The 19,648-nt window shown below is 50.2% G+C and overlaps 9 protein-coding genes and 1 non-coding gene across 10 annotated transcripts; 7 read left to right on the top strand and 3 right to left on the bottom strand.

Annotated features, from left to right (window-relative positions):
- The first annotated feature begins 270 nt into the window (after positions 1-270).
- DEU56DRAFT_763357 (plant expansin) lies at positions 271-2,032 on the top strand. The gene is made up of 6 exons (XM_041350805.1): positions 271-348; positions 414-637; positions 692-784; positions 835-1,199; positions 1,255-1,532; positions 1,589-2,032. Exons 2-6 carry the CDS (start codon positions 524-526, stop codon positions 1,606-1,608), a joined length of 870 nt encoding a protein of 289 aa, XP_041215626.1. The 5' UTR covers positions 271-348; positions 414-523; the 3' UTR covers positions 1,609-2,032.
- Positions 2,033-2,880: 848 nt separating this feature from the next.
- DEU56DRAFT_867250 (mitochondrial protein) lies at positions 2,881-4,083 on the top strand (the record flags this gene model as incomplete). The annotated part of the gene is made up of 6 exons (XM_041355418.1): positions 2,881-2,932; positions 2,992-3,046; positions 3,099-3,156; positions 3,211-3,427; positions 3,484-3,687; positions 3,737-4,083. The coding sequence occupies 6 exons, from the start codon at positions 2,881-2,883 to the stop codon at positions 4,081-4,083; spliced, it is 933 nt and encodes a 310-aa protein (XP_041215625.1).
- Positions 4,084-5,227: 1,144 nt separating this feature from the next.
- On the top strand, positions 5,228-6,976 carry DEU56DRAFT_763344 (adenylate kinase). Its single transcript, XM_041350804.1, has 5 exons — positions 5,228-5,844; positions 5,926-6,034; positions 6,096-6,160; positions 6,209-6,401; positions 6,460-6,976. The coding sequence occupies exons 1-5, from the start codon at positions 5,570-5,572 to the stop codon at positions 6,739-6,741; spliced, it is 924 nt and encodes a 307-aa protein (XP_041215624.1). The 5' UTR covers positions 5,228-5,569; the 3' UTR covers positions 6,742-6,976.
- Positions 6,977-6,978: 2 nt separating this feature from the next.
- DEU56DRAFT_763338 (uncharacterized protein) lies at positions 6,979-8,229 on the top strand. Its single transcript, XM_041350803.1, has 3 exons — positions 6,979-7,436; positions 7,492-8,125; positions 8,177-8,229. Exons 1-2 carry the CDS (start codon positions 7,164-7,166, stop codon positions 7,732-7,734), a joined length of 516 nt encoding a protein of 171 aa, XP_041215623.1. The 5' UTR covers positions 6,979-7,163; the 3' UTR covers positions 7,735-8,125; positions 8,177-8,229.
- On the bottom strand, positions 7,683-12,577 carry DEU56DRAFT_7542 (uncharacterized protein). The gene is made up of 18 exons (XM_041349787.1): positions 12,233-12,577; positions 11,823-12,169; positions 11,401-11,771; positions 11,096-11,348; positions 10,934-11,033; positions 10,664-10,874; positions 10,436-10,593; positions 10,125-10,326; positions 9,851-10,058; positions 9,639-9,775; positions 9,469-9,582; positions 9,317-9,411; positions 8,863-9,266; positions 8,729-8,807; positions 8,501-8,676; positions 8,301-8,441; positions 8,177-8,244; positions 7,683-8,125 (listed from the first exon to the last, which is right to left on the bottom strand). Exons 1-18 carry the CDS (start codon positions 12,519-12,521, stop codon positions 7,789-7,791), a joined length of 3,690 nt encoding a protein of 1,229 aa, XP_041215622.1. The 5' UTR covers positions 12,522-12,577; the 3' UTR covers positions 7,683-7,788.
- A 28-nt stretch (positions 12,578-12,605) lies between these two features.
- DEU56DRAFT_763323 (mitotic checkpoint regulator, MAD2B-interacting-domain-containing protein) lies at positions 12,606-14,001 on the top strand. The gene is made up of 4 exons (XM_041350802.1): positions 12,606-13,221; positions 13,267-13,667; positions 13,735-13,873; positions 13,934-14,001. The coding sequence occupies exons 1-4, from the start codon at positions 12,645-12,647 to the stop codon at positions 13,939-13,941; spliced, it is 1,125 nt and encodes a 374-aa protein (XP_041215621.1). The 5' UTR covers positions 12,606-12,644; the 3' UTR covers positions 13,942-14,001.
- Positions 14,002-14,827, bottom strand: DEU56DRAFT_763317 (histone-fold-containing protein). Its single transcript, XM_041350801.1, has 5 exons — positions 14,775-14,827; positions 14,548-14,697; positions 14,380-14,484; positions 14,202-14,324; positions 14,002-14,148 (listed from the first exon to the last, which is right to left on the bottom strand). Exons 1-5 carry the CDS (start codon positions 14,776-14,778, stop codon positions 14,129-14,131), a joined length of 402 nt encoding a protein of 133 aa, XP_041215620.1. The 5' UTR covers positions 14,779-14,827; the 3' UTR covers positions 14,002-14,128.
- Positions 14,828-14,945: 118 nt separating this feature from the next.
- DEU56DRAFT_t9 lies at positions 14,946-15,043 on the top strand. Its single transcript has one exon. It is a non-coding gene; the product is annotated as a tRNA-Lys (tRNA).
- A 649-nt stretch (positions 15,044-15,692) lies between these two features.
- Positions 15,693-17,007, bottom strand: DEU56DRAFT_7084 (uncharacterized protein). The gene is made up of 3 exons (XM_041347457.1): positions 16,722-17,007; positions 16,398-16,641; positions 15,693-16,247 (listed from the first exon to the last, which is right to left on the bottom strand). The coding sequence occupies exons 1-3, from the start codon at positions 16,877-16,879 to the stop codon at positions 15,780-15,782; spliced, it is 870 nt and encodes a 289-aa protein (XP_041215619.1). The 5' UTR covers positions 16,880-17,007; the 3' UTR covers positions 15,693-15,779.
- Positions 17,008-17,446: 439 nt separating this feature from the next.
- Positions 17,447-19,520, top strand: DEU56DRAFT_921120 (uncharacterized protein; the record flags this gene model as incomplete). Its single annotated transcript, XM_041358504.1, has 6 exons — positions 17,447-17,509; positions 17,639-17,734; positions 17,865-17,962; positions 18,069-18,572; positions 18,715-18,765; positions 18,823-19,520. The coding sequence occupies 6 exons, from the start codon at positions 17,447-17,449 to the stop codon at positions 19,109-19,111; spliced, it is 1,101 nt and encodes a 366-aa protein (XP_041215618.1). The 3' UTR covers positions 19,112-19,520.
- Between the last annotated feature and the right edge of the window lie 128 nt (positions 19,521-19,648).

The following is a 19,648-nucleotide window of genomic DNA, read 5'->3' as shown; positions in this document are numbered from 1 at the left end:
TTTAATTCGATGATCATTAATTTAGAGTACGCCGTAGACGTTTAAGCGGCCAACATGTGCGTAGCCATTATGATGCACTGCTGCGGGGAACTGTTTATTTTGTGGGAATGAAAAGATGATCTTTACACAGCGATGATGGTCTACCATGTGGTTTGGCCCACTGAAACAATGGAGACAACGTTTTGCCTTGCGATGAAGACGTGGGAAATTAGGTCTACTAATGTGGATATACAAGGGATAAAGGATGAAAGACTGATTTCGGAAGTAATAACCGCGTTCTCCTCCTGCCTCTTTCTTTCTCCCTTCAATTACCGTCAGGTAAACGTATTCCTTGCCTCTTTTCATAACGTTGGTTCCTCGTAACCGACTCACGCTTTTTGTGCGTGCTAACACCATTTTTTCTCTTTAAATAGTTGGACCTTTGGTGTCCTGTCACTCGTTGATCACGAACACTCCCTCGTCTTCACCCCCGCTCTCTCCATAACTTCATTCTTTTTCTCCTATTTAGATCACAATATTCACCATGATCTCCACATTTGCAACTCTCTTCCTCTCCCTCATTGCTACCTCTGCAGTATCTGCCATCGTCATTCCTCGCGCGACCGCCCCCAGTGGCTGGAACACCGCAGCTCTCGAGGTTTGCCAATCTTCCCCTGTGATTACCACTTTATGTGCTTATGTCATTTCCCAGCCCTATGACACCTACCATTGCAGGTATCTCGCAATTCAGTGCCAAAACCAGCACAACACGCAATTCTTTACTGATTGCTGCCACCCCCTCGCTGTTTGTATTACGTTGTATTTCTTGGATCAATTTGTTCACCATCTATCTAGGCCAATGAGAGCGTAGATGCTCTTCCCTCTCAGTGTCAGATGCCAACTGGCTCTTCGTGCAGCAATGGTGTACTTGTGTCGACTGGTGCGACCGACGATGGTGGTTGTGATGAGCCCTCATCAACCCCAACAGCTCCTGCATCCTCCACGATCAGTACCACTGTGACGGCTACTCCTACCCCCACTACGAGCAGTACCACTGTGAAGGTCACTCCTGCCCCTACTACGAGCAGTGCCCCCGTCAACGTTGCCCCCGTTCCCACTACAACGCACGTATACACCCCCAGCTCGTCTTCCTCCAAGGCAGTCTCGACGACCGCACCATCGACTGGTTCTAGCGACAGCAGTCTTAACTATGGCGGATTGTAAATATATACTATCTTAGCATCGCTCGCTCAAATACTCAATCTTGCATTACAGTGCAACTTACTTCTACCAGAACAACAACGCAGGCGCATGTGGAACAGTCCACGCTGATTCTGACTATATCTGTGCTATGGACCAGGACCGTTATGGCTACTCTGGCAATTCTTCCCCTCTTTGTGGCCAACAGGTCCAAATTACCAACGAGTCCAACGGCAAGACTGTTGTGGTAACCGTTGCTGATGACTGCCCTACTTGTGACAATGCAAACTCCATCGACCTGTCGGTGGCTGCCTTTGAAGCTATCAGTGACCTTTCTGTCGGTGAAGTTTCCAGTACGTCTTGCCTCATCGTCTGCTTCAATGTTCCTGGCTGACCTGACCCTTAATAGTTGTGTGGAAATTCCTTTAGTTGTTCTCCCTTAGCAAACACCGCCTGCCCCTTTCATCGTTCACTGTTTTCAGTCCTTTCTGTGTCGCATTGATGCGTTATTTGTTTTGACGGGCTAGTCCCGTTGGAGCGCGGTGGTTACTGACCTTGGCGTTTACGAGCCCAATGACCCTGGTGGCTGTTGGTCTCCAGACCCACGATCAAATACCCATTCCCTCCACTGGCAACACATGTTCATTATTCCCTCATTTTCATATGGTTTTGCAAGCATTCGGAATCACGCACACACACGAGTCTCTTTTGTTATCGGGTTTTTATTATATTCAGGGCATGCAGTATGTTCCATACATTGTTGTTAGCTAGGACTACAGTAGTGTCGTGGATGCTTGATCATGTCATATTCACAATAGACAACGCAGTGCGTAATAACATGGATATGAAATCATTGACCGACGGGTGCTGTGGATTGTTCTCTACGGACTTAGACAATTGCAAGGTTGCTGGGTACAACGTGTTACAATTGAAAAAAAAAAACTATTATGTCGTCCAAGGATGGTCGACGTTCCAACTATAGCTAGCGCCCACAATAGTTGTTCCTTACGGGGATAGGAGTATGAAGTCGTCATGCGTACCCGAACTTCATCATCGAAGAGGAACAACGCGCTAAAACCTCGTGGACAGGACCACGGCCGTGACGGCGTCAACGTTAACGTTGGCCTCGTTCATCCTACGCAAATGCCTGACGTTATTACCATAGCTAACCATGTATGTCTAGTATGAAATGTTAACTTTCATTAGTAATCAGTATATTATGTAATTATTTACAAGAAAAAAACGAAACAAAGCTGTATAATGAGATGAGGGCTGGGCATGAAGCGGCCATGCATATATGACGAGATTATTAGCGTTGTGGGGCAGTATTAGCCAGGCAGCCTATAAGTGTTTAGGACCTTGGTGTGCTTTGACCAAGTTTTGCAAGTTAAGTACAGAAAATATTGACATTTGACTGTTCGGGTACACATGACATCGACAATCGAGCAAACCCCTCCAAGTAAGTACTTCAATCCGAGCTTCACGACGGGGAACAGGATCACTATCAGTAAGCCGGGCATACCCTCGGGCACAAACCACACGCGCGTCGCGGGAATATGCCGATTCCCAAAGCTATCTAGCGTGACATTCTTACCAAACAGTCGCCCCCACCCATATATAGGTTTTACAACTTGTTAGCAGCCAACGTCGACGCGTCAACAGCCAAGTTTCATACGAACGACGAGCTCTAGACTACTCTCCATGTCACATATCGCTCAGAAGATTCTCGTTGTGGGCGGTAATGGTTTCGTTGGTATGAACTTCTGCCTTTTCATATTGCTCCAAGCCGCTTACTAGTAGTATGACCGCCAGGCTCCGCGGTTTGCAAGATGGCTCTTGCCCGAGGAATCGAGGTCACTAGCATAAGGTAAGTAATTTGTGCTCAGTGTATGACACCACTGCCATCCATGGCACGGTAGCTTTTCCGGAAAACCTTACAAAACCCCACAAGGCCATACCCCTGCATGGGTGGAACGGGTACGTGCCGCATGTCCCCCTTCTTACCGCATCAGCCCACTCAAACCCCGACAGGTAGAATGGCGGAAAGCCGACGCCATGAATCCAGAGTCATATGCGGACATCCTCCCCGGTGTTGACGCCGTTGTCCACACTGTTGGTACTCTTTTAGACAATACGCAGTACAAGCAGAAGATGCAAGAAGGTGATGTTCTGGGCGTTTTCAAATCCCTTATGGGCCGCAAGGAAGAAGGTCAACGGAGCGCCTATGACACCCTCAATTACGAATCAGGTGCGTGATCCCTATACAGCCTTGTTGCGCAGCGCGCGGTGTTCACGCGGTGTCAGCTGTGTGCATGTGCGAAGCATTTGTCGCGAGCAAGCCCGCATCCGGAATCACACGTGTTCGTCCCTTCGTCTACGTCTCCGCGGAGGACGTGAACCGACCTGTCGTCTCCGTGCGGTATCTCGAAACGAAACGGGAGGCGGAGAAGCGAATTGAAGAAATCATGCAAGATCATCCACAATACAAGGGGGTGTATGTCCGCCCCAGTAAGTGCATCATCAATAATTCGATTCAATGAATAACAAGCCATACTAGGTTTAATATACCACCCGCATATCCGGCCAATGACTACCATTCCAGCCACGATATTCGATGTATCGGCACGGATCCACAACGCAGTGCCATCGTATATCCCGATGCCTTCTTCGGTTCTTCGGTGGTTAGGCACGTCCGTGTTCCCTAATGCCACGGAAAAAACACCTTCTGCCCTGACCTCTATGGCGAATCTGCTCTCTATTCCGCCAATCCATGTTGATCATTTGGCCGAGGCTATTTGTCTTTCCTTAGATCCAGCACAGGATATACGTGGTGTGGTAGGTGTGCGCGATATACGTCGGTTGATTGGTATGACGGCGTCAGAGGAGCCGACCACAAACACCTAGTATATTACTTCAACGTATATACCTTGCAGGCTCTCTCTTGAAGTCGGTACATACTGTGTGATTTCGTTCCCTCGTAGTGAATTTTTTGGTCGACCAGTCACTCATTTAATTCGTGATTAGAACTTGCAACGGTCATCGGAGTTTAGCTTCTTGCAAATCGATAACACTGTTGGGTGGTATTAAATATTAATGATTCGGGCAAGACTCGGAGAATTTGAGAGCTGTTCTCGTCAAGAACTGCTGAACCATGAAATTTTGGTGATGCTCGAGGCTTCCGGGAGATATAGTATTATGGCAGAGCGAGTAGAAGTACTTGATAGTAAGACGTTCATCTGACTAGTACTCACTTGGAAACAAATGTACCGCACCAAGAGGCATTAATACCGCAAGTCCGAGGCTCGTCTGAAAACTTTGTACCTCGGTCAGGAGCAAGACGCCCTCGAGCTACTGTTTATATTATTGGATTTGCTCGTGCATATGACAGGTACTTACAAATGCGCACAGCCTAGGATTTCGTGATAGGTGGAGATATGATTGCATATTCCGGTTATTGCAATCAACATGATGCTATGAGGTTCGGCGGTCGTTCAACGTTCAGCGCTCGACATTGCAACTCCACTTAGCTAGGCCACCTTTGTAGATTCAACTCCCGCCCAATTGAGGACCCCCCGCGCGCCCCAAGAGATTGAATTTCAAACGTCGGGGTGTCCCCGGCCAGGTACGGGATTCCTGAGACCTGCATTGACGCATTGGCCTAGTCCTAGTCGTTTCCTTCGAGGTCGTCAATTTGATTTGAATTCTAGGTATACCAAACACCATTCTGTGAGTTTGACACACATGACCTCGTTATCAATCATCGCACTCGGGCGGGATACGGGTACGAGCTCTGGGGACTCAAGCGCTCGCTCCATGATGGATGATCGAAGCGGTCACATGCATGTTGGCGTGCGAGTTCAAGAATCAGATGATCGTAGCCAGGTAGAGTCAACCTCATACTCGGAGTACTATGACCTACGAGTGGTGAGACATGCCCGTCGACGCGTCATCGTCCGTTGAAGGGGGCGTTGTCAAGGCTGATGTGGACTCGTCCACAAAGTACCAGTACTAGTGTCACGAACGTGCTATTCTAGAGTAGTCTAGACTCGTGACTTGCACTTACTTACTTAGGTGTGACACCTGGCACACAGTCTCCTTAAAGTCATTGAAAATGGGGAATCTAGACTCCTTCCCCACCTTCTCCCCATCACCACGTAGTAACCCCGCCATTCAACTTGCGTCTGGGTGGGTTGGTGAAGCGAGAGAGCGGATACTTGTTCGTGTCAAACAAGCGCTTATTCGCGTACGTATCCCCAACGAAACAAAAATTATTACTCAAACCGTATCGGACGACATTAAATAAACATCATTCGATACCAATCAACGGAATATATACCTGGGGTTTGAGCGCTGAGCACAGACCCCCTTATCCTACCCCGCTCCCCTCGTCATGACCTTCCTTTTCGCTCGCGCACCCTCAATACGAATCGCCCCCACTCCAACGGCCACGCGCTCTATCTCCCACTCTGCATTAGTTTCGAAAGCACTCCCCTTCTATCTTAATAACCTGCGCTCAACAGAGCAAAATGATGGCAAGGTCTTGCGCATGATCATGTTCGGTAAACCCGGTGCTGGCAAGGGAACCCTCTCAGCCCGCCTCGTGAAGAAGTATGACATACTTTCCCTTTCCACTGGGGACCTTTTGCGGCAGCACATTGCGGAGAGGTGAGGTTAACTTCCCCGCGTCACGCATGTGACTGCGGCGCATGGTGCTGCGGTGCTGACCCTTGCCTGTCATGCAATTAGAACGGAAGTTGGCAGACAGGCAGAAGAAATTGTTGCACTGGGAAACTTACTTCCTGATGATGTCATGCTAAAAGTTGTTACGAGTAAGCTTGAGGCACTCAACAATAGGGTTAGTCTGTCATGATTTCCCTTCAACGTGGTTACCCTGAATGTATACTGCGTTTTTACAGCATTGGATTTTGGACGGTTTTCCACGAACGTTAGGCCAAGGAAAAATGCTTGATACCCATCTCCAGTTCGTAATATTAATCTTTTGCTGTTCAGGTACTGACTGCGGCCTCAGGATCCAGAATGCCCCATTAAGTCTTGTAGTCAACTTGGATGTTCCAGACAATGTAATCCTGAGTCGGATATCTGACCGCTGGGTTCATCTGCCATCTGGCCGCGTGTACAACATGTCATACAACCGACCGAAAGTGGATGGCTTCGATGACGAGACAGGTGAACCCTTGACGCGGCGACCTGATGATAACCCTGTACGTGGTTTCAAAGCCTAAACGTCTGCATAGCAATTTCCGACGGACGATTGATTAGGACATATTCTCTCGCCGTCTCAAGCAATTTTACGATTCCACGTCGCCACTACTCGCATATTACGCATCGCCCGTCAACAAGTCAGCACGACTCGTCACTTTGCAAGGCGAAACGTCAGACGAGATCTGGCCTCAGCTAGATGCTGCCGTGCGGAGGTCATTCCCCGGTATTCGAGAGCGCGCTTCCAGTATTGCCCAGCGGCGATATAGTCTCAGTGATCCATTTGCAATGGAGCAAGAAAAGCGAGCGATCAAGCGCCGGGCATCGGCTGGTGATGCATGATGCCTAATGCATCTAAAAATTTAATTTTCCATGTTCGCAGATGCTGTTTTGCTGGTCGTTCTTTCGCTTCTCCAGTTGTCTGGGTTAATGTTGCATTTTTTGTTCTACCTACGTTTCAGCTACGTTCTTGACGTTTTGATGTCACTATGTTTTTATCAGTTGTATTTTTACCGTTGTATACCAATTCTCAAATCTTGAATGCAGCTGTCGATGTTGCGTTGGATCATTACAATTGGTCTCCGAGTGACTGTCTCTAGAAGACACGTATGTCATATATTGCATTGTACCAGGTTCTTCATAAACTATGTGGCCAAAGTATTGGTATTCCCAAGGCAGACCTTCCATCGAGTATGCTTACGGCAAACGAGAACTGAAACTGTAGCCAAACATGGGAGCTGCTTTCTCTAAAGCCACCACGAGCAATGTCACCCCGGTTATCTCTCGCTCACCTTTCCACGTGCAAACGGCTTCTCCATACCTCAAGGCCATCGTTCAACTTCATTGGCCTTCCTGACCCCACTTCCAACCTCCGGCCCATCATATACACCACTACCACCACTTCTTCCTCCCCTTCCGAGTCTAAACAGCACCCATACTCCCTCAGAGAATTCTCAGATGATACCGTAGACCAAGAACTACAGTGGAAACTCCATCGAGAACAGCTCGACGCGTTCAACCACGCATATTGGGCAGAGGTAAGTTCTACATTATCGTGGTTCAGACCCAACGATTCGAACAAATCACTACCAGAGTAACACCCGCTTTGAGGCTGCCAAATCCTCAGTCCTCGCTGCCATACCGCCCAATGCACCCACTGAAGCACACGAGCACGCATTGTCCGAGTTTTACAAGAAGTGGGTCGTCCAAGAACGAGCGCGTCAGGACGAGTATGACGTAGAGCTCAAGAAGCGGACATTCGAGGATCTCTCGCTTTCTGCCAAAGTCGAATTCCAGAGGGCAAAGAAAAGGCTAGCGAGCTGGAGGTTTCTATAATCTATATAGATTTTGCAACTGCAGCGAGAAAGCAGGACTCGTACGATAACTACCCTATCCCTCTCTTGCGTACCCCAGGTCCAGCATCACAAGCTCTCTCACACGATGATACACGTCTCCCAGTCTCAATCCTTCGACTCCTGAGCTCTCGGCTCTATAATCTCTCGCTAGGTCGCCCACCATATCCTCCTGTATGCCTGGGAAACGCGACTTGATCTCGGGCATCAAAGGCACCGACAAGCATTCATTCGGGTCGAGGTCGACGCCGGTTAGCTGAGATAATTGGGGCGAGGGCAGAATAATGTTGAACGTGGTATAGAGCGCGGTCGCGCGGAAACGGGAGGTTAGTTGGGCGTCAGTTATGTTGGCGGTTTCGCGGATGGAGTCCCAGCTGGCAGTGACCGTTAAAGCGGCGAAATGGGACAGCAGAAATGGAACGTACTCGTCGTGGTTGTATATCCTACACCAAACTCTTCTGAATGATGATTGTTGCCTCGCGTCTGGAATATCCTTGTATGATAGTCGTCAATGGAGTGAAGAAAAAATCCAAGACAAGCGTGACCTACCTCGGCGTGTGCAAGCAAGTGCAGCGCAGTAGCATAATTCTCCACGCCCTCCGCGTTATCTTGCAGCGTGAGTACGTCGACCGTATCCTCCACGCTGAGCGCCTTGCCCTGGAGTACCTGCCTCACAAAGATCTTCAAGATCTGCACGCGGCCATCATCAGTACCATGTCCAAACTAAGGAGGATAGATGATCTACGCACCCCAATCAACCCGTGCCTCCGTTCTGCTCTCAGTCTCGTCGCTTTCGCCTTTATCACCGCATCCACTTGCGCATCCAAGCTCTGTTTTTGCTTGCCCCGCAAACTGCTAGCAGCTTCCCGGAACCCCTCAAACATTTTCTCCTGCACCGATACGAAATCCAAGTTATCATGGAAAGCTAGACGGCGGTTAGTCAAACACAAGTACAAAAACAAACCAAGCAGACGCACCATCCAATACTGCCTCATCAAGCTCCCCACCCTCCTGCATCTGCGCCAAATGCGCAAGTTTGCCCACACTAAGCATAAACTACGACGCATACCGATCAATGCCCGCCCAAATGCAAACAACTAAAGACGCTCACCTGCTTAACACCTACATCCCCCGCGCCTTTCGCCTCTCTCAATAACCTCGTCCCAGCAACACTCCACCGCCCCTGCCCCAAATCCCTCAGCCACGCCACTGCATCACACTTGCCTCCCTGCCCCTCCTCTTCCGCCCAGTACTCATCCATATACTTCCCCCACTCACCCTTCCCACTCTCCTCCATCGCAAACACTACCCTCGCTTCGCCATGCACCATACACCACCGCACCACCTCCCTTGCGAACATTCCCCCAAAGCGGTCGACATACTCCTCAATGGTGTGCGCGTGCGGATTGGAAGAGGGGGGGTAGACGGTGTCTTGGTGTAATAGGGTAGCGAGAGAGCGGAAGTCGGCATGGGATGCAGCGAGCGCAAGAGCGTTTGGGAGGTGTGAGGTGAGGCCTGTGAAGTCAGGTTAGGGCAAGGAGAGTGAGAAGGAGGGGAAAGCCTACGGAGAGTTTCAAGGATCTCGGGGCGGAGTTGGTCGAAGCGTTCTTTGAGATCTATGTGGTCCCTCTCAGAACCAGGTTCGTCTGCTGCTATGGGGCTATCCGTCAATTAGCTTTCTTCTCTCTCAGGCTGAATATGGAGTTAAATGACTTGCCTGCCGAGCCAATCCAACCTCTCTTGCACGCATGCAAAAAACATGGTCGCGAGTTCCGGGAGAAGCTCTCTCGACGCGTTTTTAGTGTTTACTTTGCTCGGGTCGAGGGCGAACCTGTAGCAAAAAAGAGGGGTCATGATACATTTGATAAACATTCAAAATCCACGCACCTCGTTGCTGTGTCTACAAGCTTCAATACACCATCGATAACACTCGGGCGGCTCGTCCACGGCTTGATCATAGGCAGCTCAACGCCATACACGGCAATATTATACGCTCGATACGAGAGCGCGGCTTGCAGAATCGTCTAGGACCCAGAACCATATCAGAACCATCCCAAGCACGCACAAAACAAGTGAGAGTAAAGAGGATAAAAACTCACAACAACAGCCCCTCCAACCTCTCTCATGGCTCCTTCTCCAGCTCTCTCAACCCGCTCGACCATGAACGGAATAAGCCGCCCAATCTCTGCTACTCTGTACCTGAAAAAGTCTCTGACGACATCGTGCGAAGCAGATGGGTGTGAAAGAGGGTAGGTGGCTGTGAATGCGTGGATGGCATCGGTGACGAGCGAGTGCGATGCCCCAGCGCTGTTTGATGCGAATGACGATGTAGTCAGAGGGGTAAACGAAGGAAGAATTAATGAGACAACGCACTCTAAATGTTCATTCATCTTTAACCAAAGCTGATGACACGCATAAAGCTTTTCCGCATCTGTAGCAAGACGCTGGCGGCTGCGCTGCGCCATCTTCCCAAGCGCTGAATTGTCGTTGATGAAACGTATGAGCCAGCTGAGCCTATCTTTCCGAGAGGTGAGTTGAGAGGTGAGGTCGTGATTTGGGCGGATGATCTCTGGGTCTTTTTATTTGAAGCACGGACGTCATACAAACGATGAAAATCGTCGACACAAACCATAGCAAGAGAAATCAGCGTCTCCAGACTGGCCAGGAGAATGAGTTGCACGCACCGCTCTCAAGGACAGCCCTACTTAACCCCTCTGCACCTGCCATGAGCGCGTCCGCATCAACCTCGGGAGGGAACGAGAAATGGAGGGGGTTATCAGGATTGCTTCCGTAAAGTATGGCTTGTGTGAGGAGTGCTCTGATGAGGATCGCACGGCCGGTCCTGTGGAACCAGATCTCAGACACAGAAAAACGGTGGAGAGTAGCAGAGATAGGAAACGAACGCGACTTACGCCTCATCGAATGTTTTAACCCTCCCCAGATCCACTCGAGCACGCATAAGCACGCCTGCTGTCAGTATGAGCACGTCCTCGGGCCCTGCCCCTTCCCCTTGTTCCTGTTCTGCAGAGTGTATTGGGGGTTGGGATGATGAGAGCACACCGAGTCCGAGTATCTGATCTGTGTTGGGGTCTTTCAGGGTGATGCGATCTTGGTAGGGAGAGTCTATTGGAAGAGTATCAGAATTGTTCGCTGAATTATGATAGGATGATAAGAGGACATACCCCGAGCACAAAATACGATCACATCCACGAATCTGATCGCTACGACTGCACCTCCCCCGAGGAGTGTCAAACGAGGATGCGAGGGTGCCGATGCGGCTGTCTACAAGCACAAACGCACGCGTTTCAGATAGATCTCGCGTAGAGCCAAGATAGAGTGCGCACCGTAGCATATGGTACCCCTGTAACACTTTGTATCTTCATGCCTCCGCCTATGCCCTCAATTACGCCTCCATCTCCGCCACTTCCTTCATACGCCACCTCCCCCCGTTTCGTGCTAGCACTGAGTCTGACGAGCGCATATATCCTTCTCGGTACCGGTGCACCCATGCCAAACCCACCGTACTGGTCAAGCGCCATTGCGGCTGTCTCCTGCTCGGATCCGGCGTATGAGACGAGGACAACGAGCGTGCCGTTGCTGTGGATGGGGCATCGTCGACAAATTAATTATTACACGTGATGAAACGCACCTCTCCACACCCAAATCAACGCCCTCCAAATCTTCCACCTTCCCCACCGCCTCCCGCACATCCACTTCACCCAATAGCACCTCCTTATTCAAGCTCCACCTCTGCACGCGGGTCTCGCTAAGTGTCCATAGTTCCTTATCCGCTGTCGCACTTCTTCCAAGCTCGCCACTAACAGAGCCAAGAGCAAGAGCAGATATACTCCCAGCTGTGGGCTGGGGAGCAGGCGTGGACCAGAGGAAACGCGCGAGAGAAAGCCCAGGTGTGGGTGGCGGTGCAAAGAGCCTTGCTGAGAGCGTATGCCGGCCACTTTGAGATGTGAGCGTGAGTCTAAACAGACGTCCATGTGAGGTAGACGCAATGTAGATTTGACCCTGAGAGAGCGCGTCAACAGGAAAGACATATGAGCGTGAGGAGCCACCTACATCAACCCTGAGCAATCCAGAAGTATACTCGCCCTCTCCGAGCTCGAGATTGATGCTTTCGAAGCTGCCGCCGCCTGCGAGACCACTGGTTATGCTGTCCCAGAAACGGATGTCACCGCGGAGGGAGAGAAGGACAAGACCAGGTTCGGAGCGTGACCTGGAGGGGACGAGAGCGTGGAATGGTGCTGATGGTGGGTGTGCGTAATCTTGAGAGGAAGGAGGACACGGGAGGATGTAACATGTGGTCGGCTTGGTGTGATGCCAGACGAAGCAGGTGTTCGAGGACGCGGCAAGGGCGTATCCCGTGATGGCATCCACTGCACCGGTCCAAGGTTGAGAGTAGAAATCTGTGCATCATCGAGGTTGTTTTCAGCGCTTGGAATAATTTGAATTGAACAGAATAGACGCACCAGCACCCTTTAGCTCGCGCCTGGCCTCAAACGGGAGTGCAGAATGGAAAGCCACGCTGATCTCGTCTGTGCGCGCATAGAGCGTTTCCCTCCCTGATCCCAATACACGTTCACTATACATTTGCACGTCGTCAACGTCCATGACGTCTTGTACCACAGCGATGTCCTCGGTGCGCCTCGAGGGTGTGCCAACAGCGCGAGCACTGACCATGCGGCGCTGTCTAGGCGGCGTCACTGATGCACGCGGCGTGGCATATCTGTGCGTTTTTCGTGGTGCAGGCGACGCCATCTGTGCAGTCCTAAGTGAGGTCTTCAACGATTACAAGAACTCGTTCATCCACCGTCTGAAGGAGGAAATGATACAAACAAGTATCAATACCTGTTCATCACTCTCCACAACGAGCAAGACAGCATGCTAGGCATAGAAGACTACGGTAGCGACGTCGACAGCGACAACGAAGTGTCATTCACTGCATCGTTACCCAAAGTAAAAGCGAAAGCACCTGCACCATCGAAACCTTCAGGCCTCGCTCTCCCTCCGCCCAAATCATCTGGTTCGTCAAGTCTGTCACTTCCACCACCAACCACCACCAAAACAAAACGCACAAAGAAAATAGAAATCACGCTTCCCTCACTTCCTTCCAATGACTCTGACGGAGACGACCGACCACCAGCCAAGAAATCCCGAATCACATCTAGCAAAGGGGCAGGCGCATCATCCCTTCTCAACATGCTGCCCGCGCCTACACAGCCTCTGCCCATCAAAGCCAAGAAGGCTGAACGTATGCTTGGAGGTGGGAATGGTCCAGGGTTAGTGTTCCATGCACCAGCGAGCGTACAGGAGGATGGCGAAGGGGATGGCGAGGAGGCATCCACGTCTTTCCTGCCCCCTTCACTCAAGAAGGGAAAATCCAACGTCGCACTGGACCGTGAGGACTACAAGCCACAAGCGCTTCCAAAGGCACCTGCCGTGAACTTCTTCTCTCTTGGTATGTTCCCTGCTACTCTGTATTTCTCATCCTTACCCCATACAGGTACTTCACCAAGACCTAATTCTGCAGTGCCATCTACATCCACAACACCCAGCGCATCTACACCACCAATTTCATCCGCCCCCGAGGTGGCTTCATTCACTCCGCCACCTCCAACACCTACCGACCCCTACCCCGGATACTACCTTCTTCCCTCCGGTGCCTGGGCCGCTCACGACCAGGCATATTACGCCACATTCGTCAAAAAGTGGCAGAAGGAGTACGATGCCCAAGTACGCGCACTCGAGAAAGGCGAGGTGGAGAGGGAAGCAGAAGAAGCAGAGGAGGTCAATATGCAGACAGAGATGGAGAAAGCACGGAAAGAGATAAAAGAGAGGGAGGACAGGAAGGCTCTTACGGGCGTCAAGACCGGGGAGCAAGAACAACCAAGGATGAATGTACAGGTGTGTATGCTGTTCTTGAGTGTTATGCTGCGTGGTAGACGAGTGCTCACAATTCAACTTTCTACAGGGCGCAAAACTAGGCTCGACAGCCCGGTCGCGACATCAACTCACAACGCTCCTTACAGATGCATACCACAATCGGGAGGCACTGGAGGAGAAGATCGCACAAGCACGGAGGAACAGGAAAGAGGCAGGGAACAAATATGGTGCGTAACTCTTCCGCCCCTGCTGCAAGGATTATGTTACAAGACTCATCAATCCTGCAGGCTTCTAGGTTCTTGGAAACAATCATGCATCATATTATGGATAGGTTGCTATTACTGCTCAGAGGGTATGTATAATATCTACAAGATGGGCTATGCTACATATTTAATAGATCCACGTCTGTCCATTTACCATGCTTAATGCACCACGGTCGGATCCGGCTCTCCTCAATGCTATGGCTTGCGTGACTGCACGTCTCATCTGGCAGCAGAGAATTCTGCCCAACAACAAATGTTATTGTTTGCATCCACAAGAGAAAAGAACACGCACTTGTAACACTCTTCGTTCCCTCACTGATTGCATGCTTCGCAAGCTCTCCGGGAAGAATGAGCCTCACTGCCGTCTGAATCTCGCGCGAGGAGATAGTGGATTTCTTCGTATAAGTGGCGAGCTCTACAACGAGGGCATCAGTCACAAATTCGAAATCTATCCAACAAAAATGACGTACTGCTCGCTTCCGAGGCGATCCTTTCGAACAGGTCATTCACGAATGAATTTAAAACGCCCATTCCCTTGTTCGATATACCAGTGTCGGGGTGGACCTGCCTCAACACTGCAACACACGTCAGCCAGTTGTTGCATCGGAATGCAAGCGAACGCGAAGGGGCGAACACACCCTTGTAAATATAACTGCTATACGTCTCCTTCCTCGCCTTCTTGCGCTTCTTTTTCGTCGAATCCCCATCCTCCTTCGAAGGTGCCTTCCTAGCCGCTTTCTGTTGTCCCGCTGACGATACGGGTGCTTTAGCAGCTTTAGAAGCAGGCGCTTTGGAGGCGGTTGAGACGGGCTAGATCAAAGGTGAGCAGGTTTCGAGCATTAACGAACGAAAATACCTTAAAAACCCATACTTGCTCAAAGCAAAAGTAAAAGAGGGAAGAAGAAAAGACAGAAAACGCGTAAATATTGCCCCTACGAAGACGCGTCGCGCTTTATACACCGACGCGTTTCAACCAAGCGGAGTTTGAAGTCAAGGCGCGGCATTCTTGATTGATAAGGAAGGACGCTTTCCGGGCGCCCGCCTAGCTCAATCGGATAGAGCGTCAGACTTTTACGACTGTCGGTTCCATCTGACGTAATCTGAAGGCTGCGAGTTCGACCCTCGCGGTGGGCTATTCTTACTTTTGCTTTTGTACCGCGCGCGTTTCTGAACACTTGATTTTTTTATTCGCATAATAATTCATCTTGGTCTCACCATCACAGCAGATATGGTTGGCCGGAGTCGAATAGGCTCAATGATTCTTGAGTCCAGCCGACTAGAACAAAAGGGGAGTGGCCCAAAATACTGTGACATTGACCTCTAACGGCCGGAACTAAGTAAATACTGACGTGCGTCTCGAATTCCAGACAATGGAAGACACATGCTTACAGAAACGAACCAGCTTGCAATTGGGGCTATTGGACGTTCAAGCACATTTAATCATTCTTGCTACTAGTTGGTTGTCCGTTACATGTGCATCCACTTGTTTATAGTCGACCAGTGGCTGTAGTCACATTAACCAGTATTTTCAACATCTAGTTGACCAATGATGCGTTCTCTGCCTCGCGGGCAACGCATGGCCGAGTGTGGCCTGAAATAAACAAGGAACGAGAAGGAAAAACTGTCTCCCTTTCATTGGTCTGACTCGGACTTGGCGAGACTAGATCTGTCAAACATCTTATGGTTCGACGGTTCATCAGAGAAAGTGAACAGAAGCGAATCAAACGTGCGCTAGGAATAATGTAAAAAGACGCTAGACGCTCAAGGTTTGACAACCAGACAGGAGTCTCTACGTACGACGTTGCGATAGACGTCTACAGTGCCACATGCAGGGATGATGTCCGCACAACCGTCGACCCATTAAGAAATCCTAGTGCTTGTCTTCCTCCGTGCTGTGCACTTCAGGCACAGAACGCGCGCGATTCACCCACCCTCCGACGATCCATGACCCTGCAAGTAAACCGAGCAGGACCCAAACTCCTCTGGTTTGCTCATTATTGAGGGGCCTAGACTTTGCGTGCACATCCGGCCCTTTCTCCTTGACAGCCTGAACCACATTCGAGACCGCCTCGCCAACTCGGAAAGCCCGCGGCAGCCCCAGGTCATTAGCCAGGTCACGGAAGACACCAGATTCAACCGCAAGTTCGGCATCCACTCCAGGTTTAATAGCGGCCACTTCCTCCGTAACGACCGCTTCCTCGTGAGGCTTTTCAAGATTGTAGGTGGGACCACCATCAGGATGTGTCGCAGACCCCGAAACGACGTGCAATTTTGGGTGAGAAGGTTCTATGGGCTCAGGTTTCGGACTGGATGAATCCCAAAAATCGGGGACGAAGGGCTGAGGGGATGATAATCAGATGTGTTACAAAGATCATATCAAAGAGTTTGCATGTGACAACGACTCGATATGGTCGATGGGGGTAGAACCGTTAGACCCGTAACTTAAATCGGACCGCCCTATCGATCAAGAAAAGAGGGAAATGCTCACTGTTTGAACGGGTGCGCATGGCCCATCTTGAGAGAGGTCAGGCAATCTGACCGACAAATAGTCGGGTGTCACTGATGCACTCGCGGGCTGCGATGCAGGTGGTATTCCTGGGGATGCAGCTTGCGGTGGAGTGGCAGATGAAGACGCATTGCGAGATGCGGCGGGTGTAGGCTGCGAAAAAGGAACAGTTCTAGATTCTTCGTACTCCTGAATGCGGTTTATGATGGAAGATTTGTTACCCTTGCTAATAGGACAATCAGTTTCGGGTCCCGAGGCGAATAAAATGAAGAGAACAGAATGAGAAAAGCCGAAAGTAAGACTCACGTCGAAAGACCTCGGGTTTTCGCTTCATGACGCAAAGTAGCCACGGTCTCATTTTCCCAAGTTCGAGAGAGCAAAACTGTAGAAACAAAACTCCTTTGGTTTACTGTGGAGCGTGAAGCATTTGTTAGATTTTTCTGACGGAGGACAGCTCGTAACATGATTTTGATGGTTTGGTTTGGCTGCCAACAAAAAGGACCATGTTCGGTGCTGTTACCACGTGCCACGCCATCTAACACAGCTTGGATATTCGAGTCACATCTTATCGAATGATTGGTTCGACTGCTTTGTCGGACTCGTATCGAAGTCGGGTCAAGGGTTACCTGCTGTGGGTTATCATTGAACCATTGTCGCTAAAGAAAGTTCTCGTGAGTCCGGGTCCTGGGATTGATTCGAGCGCTTGATGACAATTTACTGATGGTCTATCTTTTACAGCAATTGACTCCTTGCCTCGTGTTTCTATCGCGTGTTCTTGACCTGCTAATAATCAAAAATCCTTTTTCAGTTTGGCATGACTCTTTTCCTCATACTCTAATCCCAAGCCCTCCGTTATTTCAGCTATGCTTCTCTCTCCAGCGTAAGAAAAGGTCATCGATCTCCCACATATCACCCTTCAAATGTTTTCTTCACGCAGATCAACCAGCGCCAGTCTCCCCTCTCAATCTTTCTGGGGAAAGTTCAAGAAAAAAGGCGACAAGGAGAGCGAGTTCCGCGAAAGGCAGGCCCAAATGGCCCTTGCACGACAGCGACTCCTCACACTTGCCTACGAAGACATGGAGACAGTCAGAGTGGTACGGTCATTCCTCATTCATTCTTATATTCTTTTGTAACATCTTTCGTCCCCCGCCACAGCTGCCCAATAGTTTCCCCGTAAGTGGCGGCGCTAATTGCCTGAGTTCGGCTGATTTGTTCCTGCACAGGAACTCGAAGCTGTAGCCAGAGATTGGACAAAACCTCCCCCAGACGCCATGTTCGGCCTCCGTGTCCCTGTCGAATACGCATCCCTACATGCCTCTGTAAGTTGGCGCCATCGGGTTGGATGATATATTCTGACGTCATTGCCAGCGGCTGGTTTCCGGGCCCTATATCTATGTGAGTGATCGAGATCTATTTCTGATATGGATGGCTCATGGCAGATATGACTAGTTGACTGGTGAGGACTCATACCAAATTGCGGTCATGGGCGTGCAGGGGCTGCGGGTGGAGATTGTGAGCGATGCCCCTCCGCCACCCGATGAACCACCGTAAGTTTGATGCCGTCACCACAAAGTAGTCTAAGCTAACTGTGTCATAGGCCACCACCGTAAGTACGCTTTTGAGTTAGTCATACACTGCTTGAAATGTCTTCAGTCCGCCGCCGGTCACGGAGATGCCTGCCACGTTTAACCTGGAGCTCGTGCCCGGTCAACACGTGGTACTAGAAACAACAGTTGCTTCTGCTGATGACGTCGACATGGCCCGCATGGAAGACGGCACCGTCGTCGATGGCCAGTACTGGGGCAAGCTGAACATAGTGCATGACGGCGACACCCACACTGTCGACTTCACAGGCACCCGTATAGTCAACCCTGATGTCCCACCCGACCTTCTCTTCGATTCACGGGTCATGAGTAAGCTCACGACCGCCGCCAAGCCTTCTTCTGTCAAATGCCACCTGAGCATCCTTTCACCTACTCTGGAGTATTGCGATGTCATTCTCTCGATCAACCCGTTATGGAGGCTTGAACTTACGTGGCCCCCTGCGCAACCAGTTAACGAAACCAAAGTCAAGTATTTTCTCCGCGTTCACCCTGGCGGTGCGCTCGAGCATTTTGAGAGTGAAATGGTTACGACGTCGTTATATTACGAAGCAGTGTAGGTGCCATGCTTTTCATCTCCGCATTATTGAACTTCATGGCACGTAGACCCGACCCATCGATGGTCGACCCTAATGATTTATTGCACCCCGAAACGGATATGCTATGACGTTCCGAGATTTCGTGCCCCACCTTATGAGCGTCCTAGATCAGCTGGGCATGTCTAAACATGGGCGAACTAACTTCATCAAGTGCGTGTTCTCATGTCACTTGTCTGATATGGCTGACACTGACATTGACGCGCACAGCAACAACATCTCTGCATTTGCAGCTCACAAAAACATTGCCTACCGTTTCCTCTCGCCCTCGAAGATAGCTGCAGCAATTGACATTTCAGTTACTTCTGATCCCTGCGTCTTCACGCGCCTGTTTCTTATCTTCCGCGGGTTAACGGACGATGATGTGGGACTGTTTGCAGGCGCAGGCGAGAAGGAGGCGAATTCGGTCAACTGGAGGGAGATTGTGGGGTGGAGCGAGAATTCGAAGGACACGACTCAGTTCAGGCTTCTCGAAACTTCCGTGTTTGAAGTTACCTAGGAGGGAAGATACATTTGAGCCGAGGTGGTAGCTGGTCTTCCTGCCTCCAGACGTGTCCCTTCTTTCACCGCTATGCCTTGTTGCTCGTCACCGGCTGGCATTCTTCTTTTTCTGTTTTGCGACGCCCCACCTTATTGATTCGTCTTTGCATTTTGATATCTTAGAACATTGTCGGGCTATATCATCGCTGTCCTGCACATGCTTTCTTGTCACGTCCGCAGCTATTATATCTATTCGATATCTGCTCCCCTTTATATTTCTCTGGTGTTACGTCATTTTGATAAGTACTGGCTTGCCTACGTGTTTCTTTTAGCGATTTTTCTTCATGGTCATGTCGTTGTATCCGCTGTTTCTGTACCGTAGTCGATATCGAAAATGTAACAGTGAAGGAAGATGTTCGAATGTTTTAGTTACTACTAGGCCCGGCTCGTAAATGTCAATTGAATTCTGACTTCTAGTGCTCAATTACCGCTAGAAAGACAGGGGCCGTGACAAAAAGCGCGTGACTGTGACGTCACGCGACGCGTTTTGATTGGT

The sequence above is a fragment of the Suillus clintonianus genome (assembly GCF_016758775.1).
Source record: "Suillus clintonianus strain FC179 chromosome Unknown DEU56scaffold_1, whole genome shotgun sequence".
Classification (NCBI taxonomy): Eukaryota; Fungi; Basidiomycota; class Agaricomycetes; order Boletales; family Suillaceae; genus Suillus; species Suillus clintonianus.
Note: the sequence above shows the minus strand (reverse complement) of the source record. Positions and strands in the feature narration are given on the sequence as shown.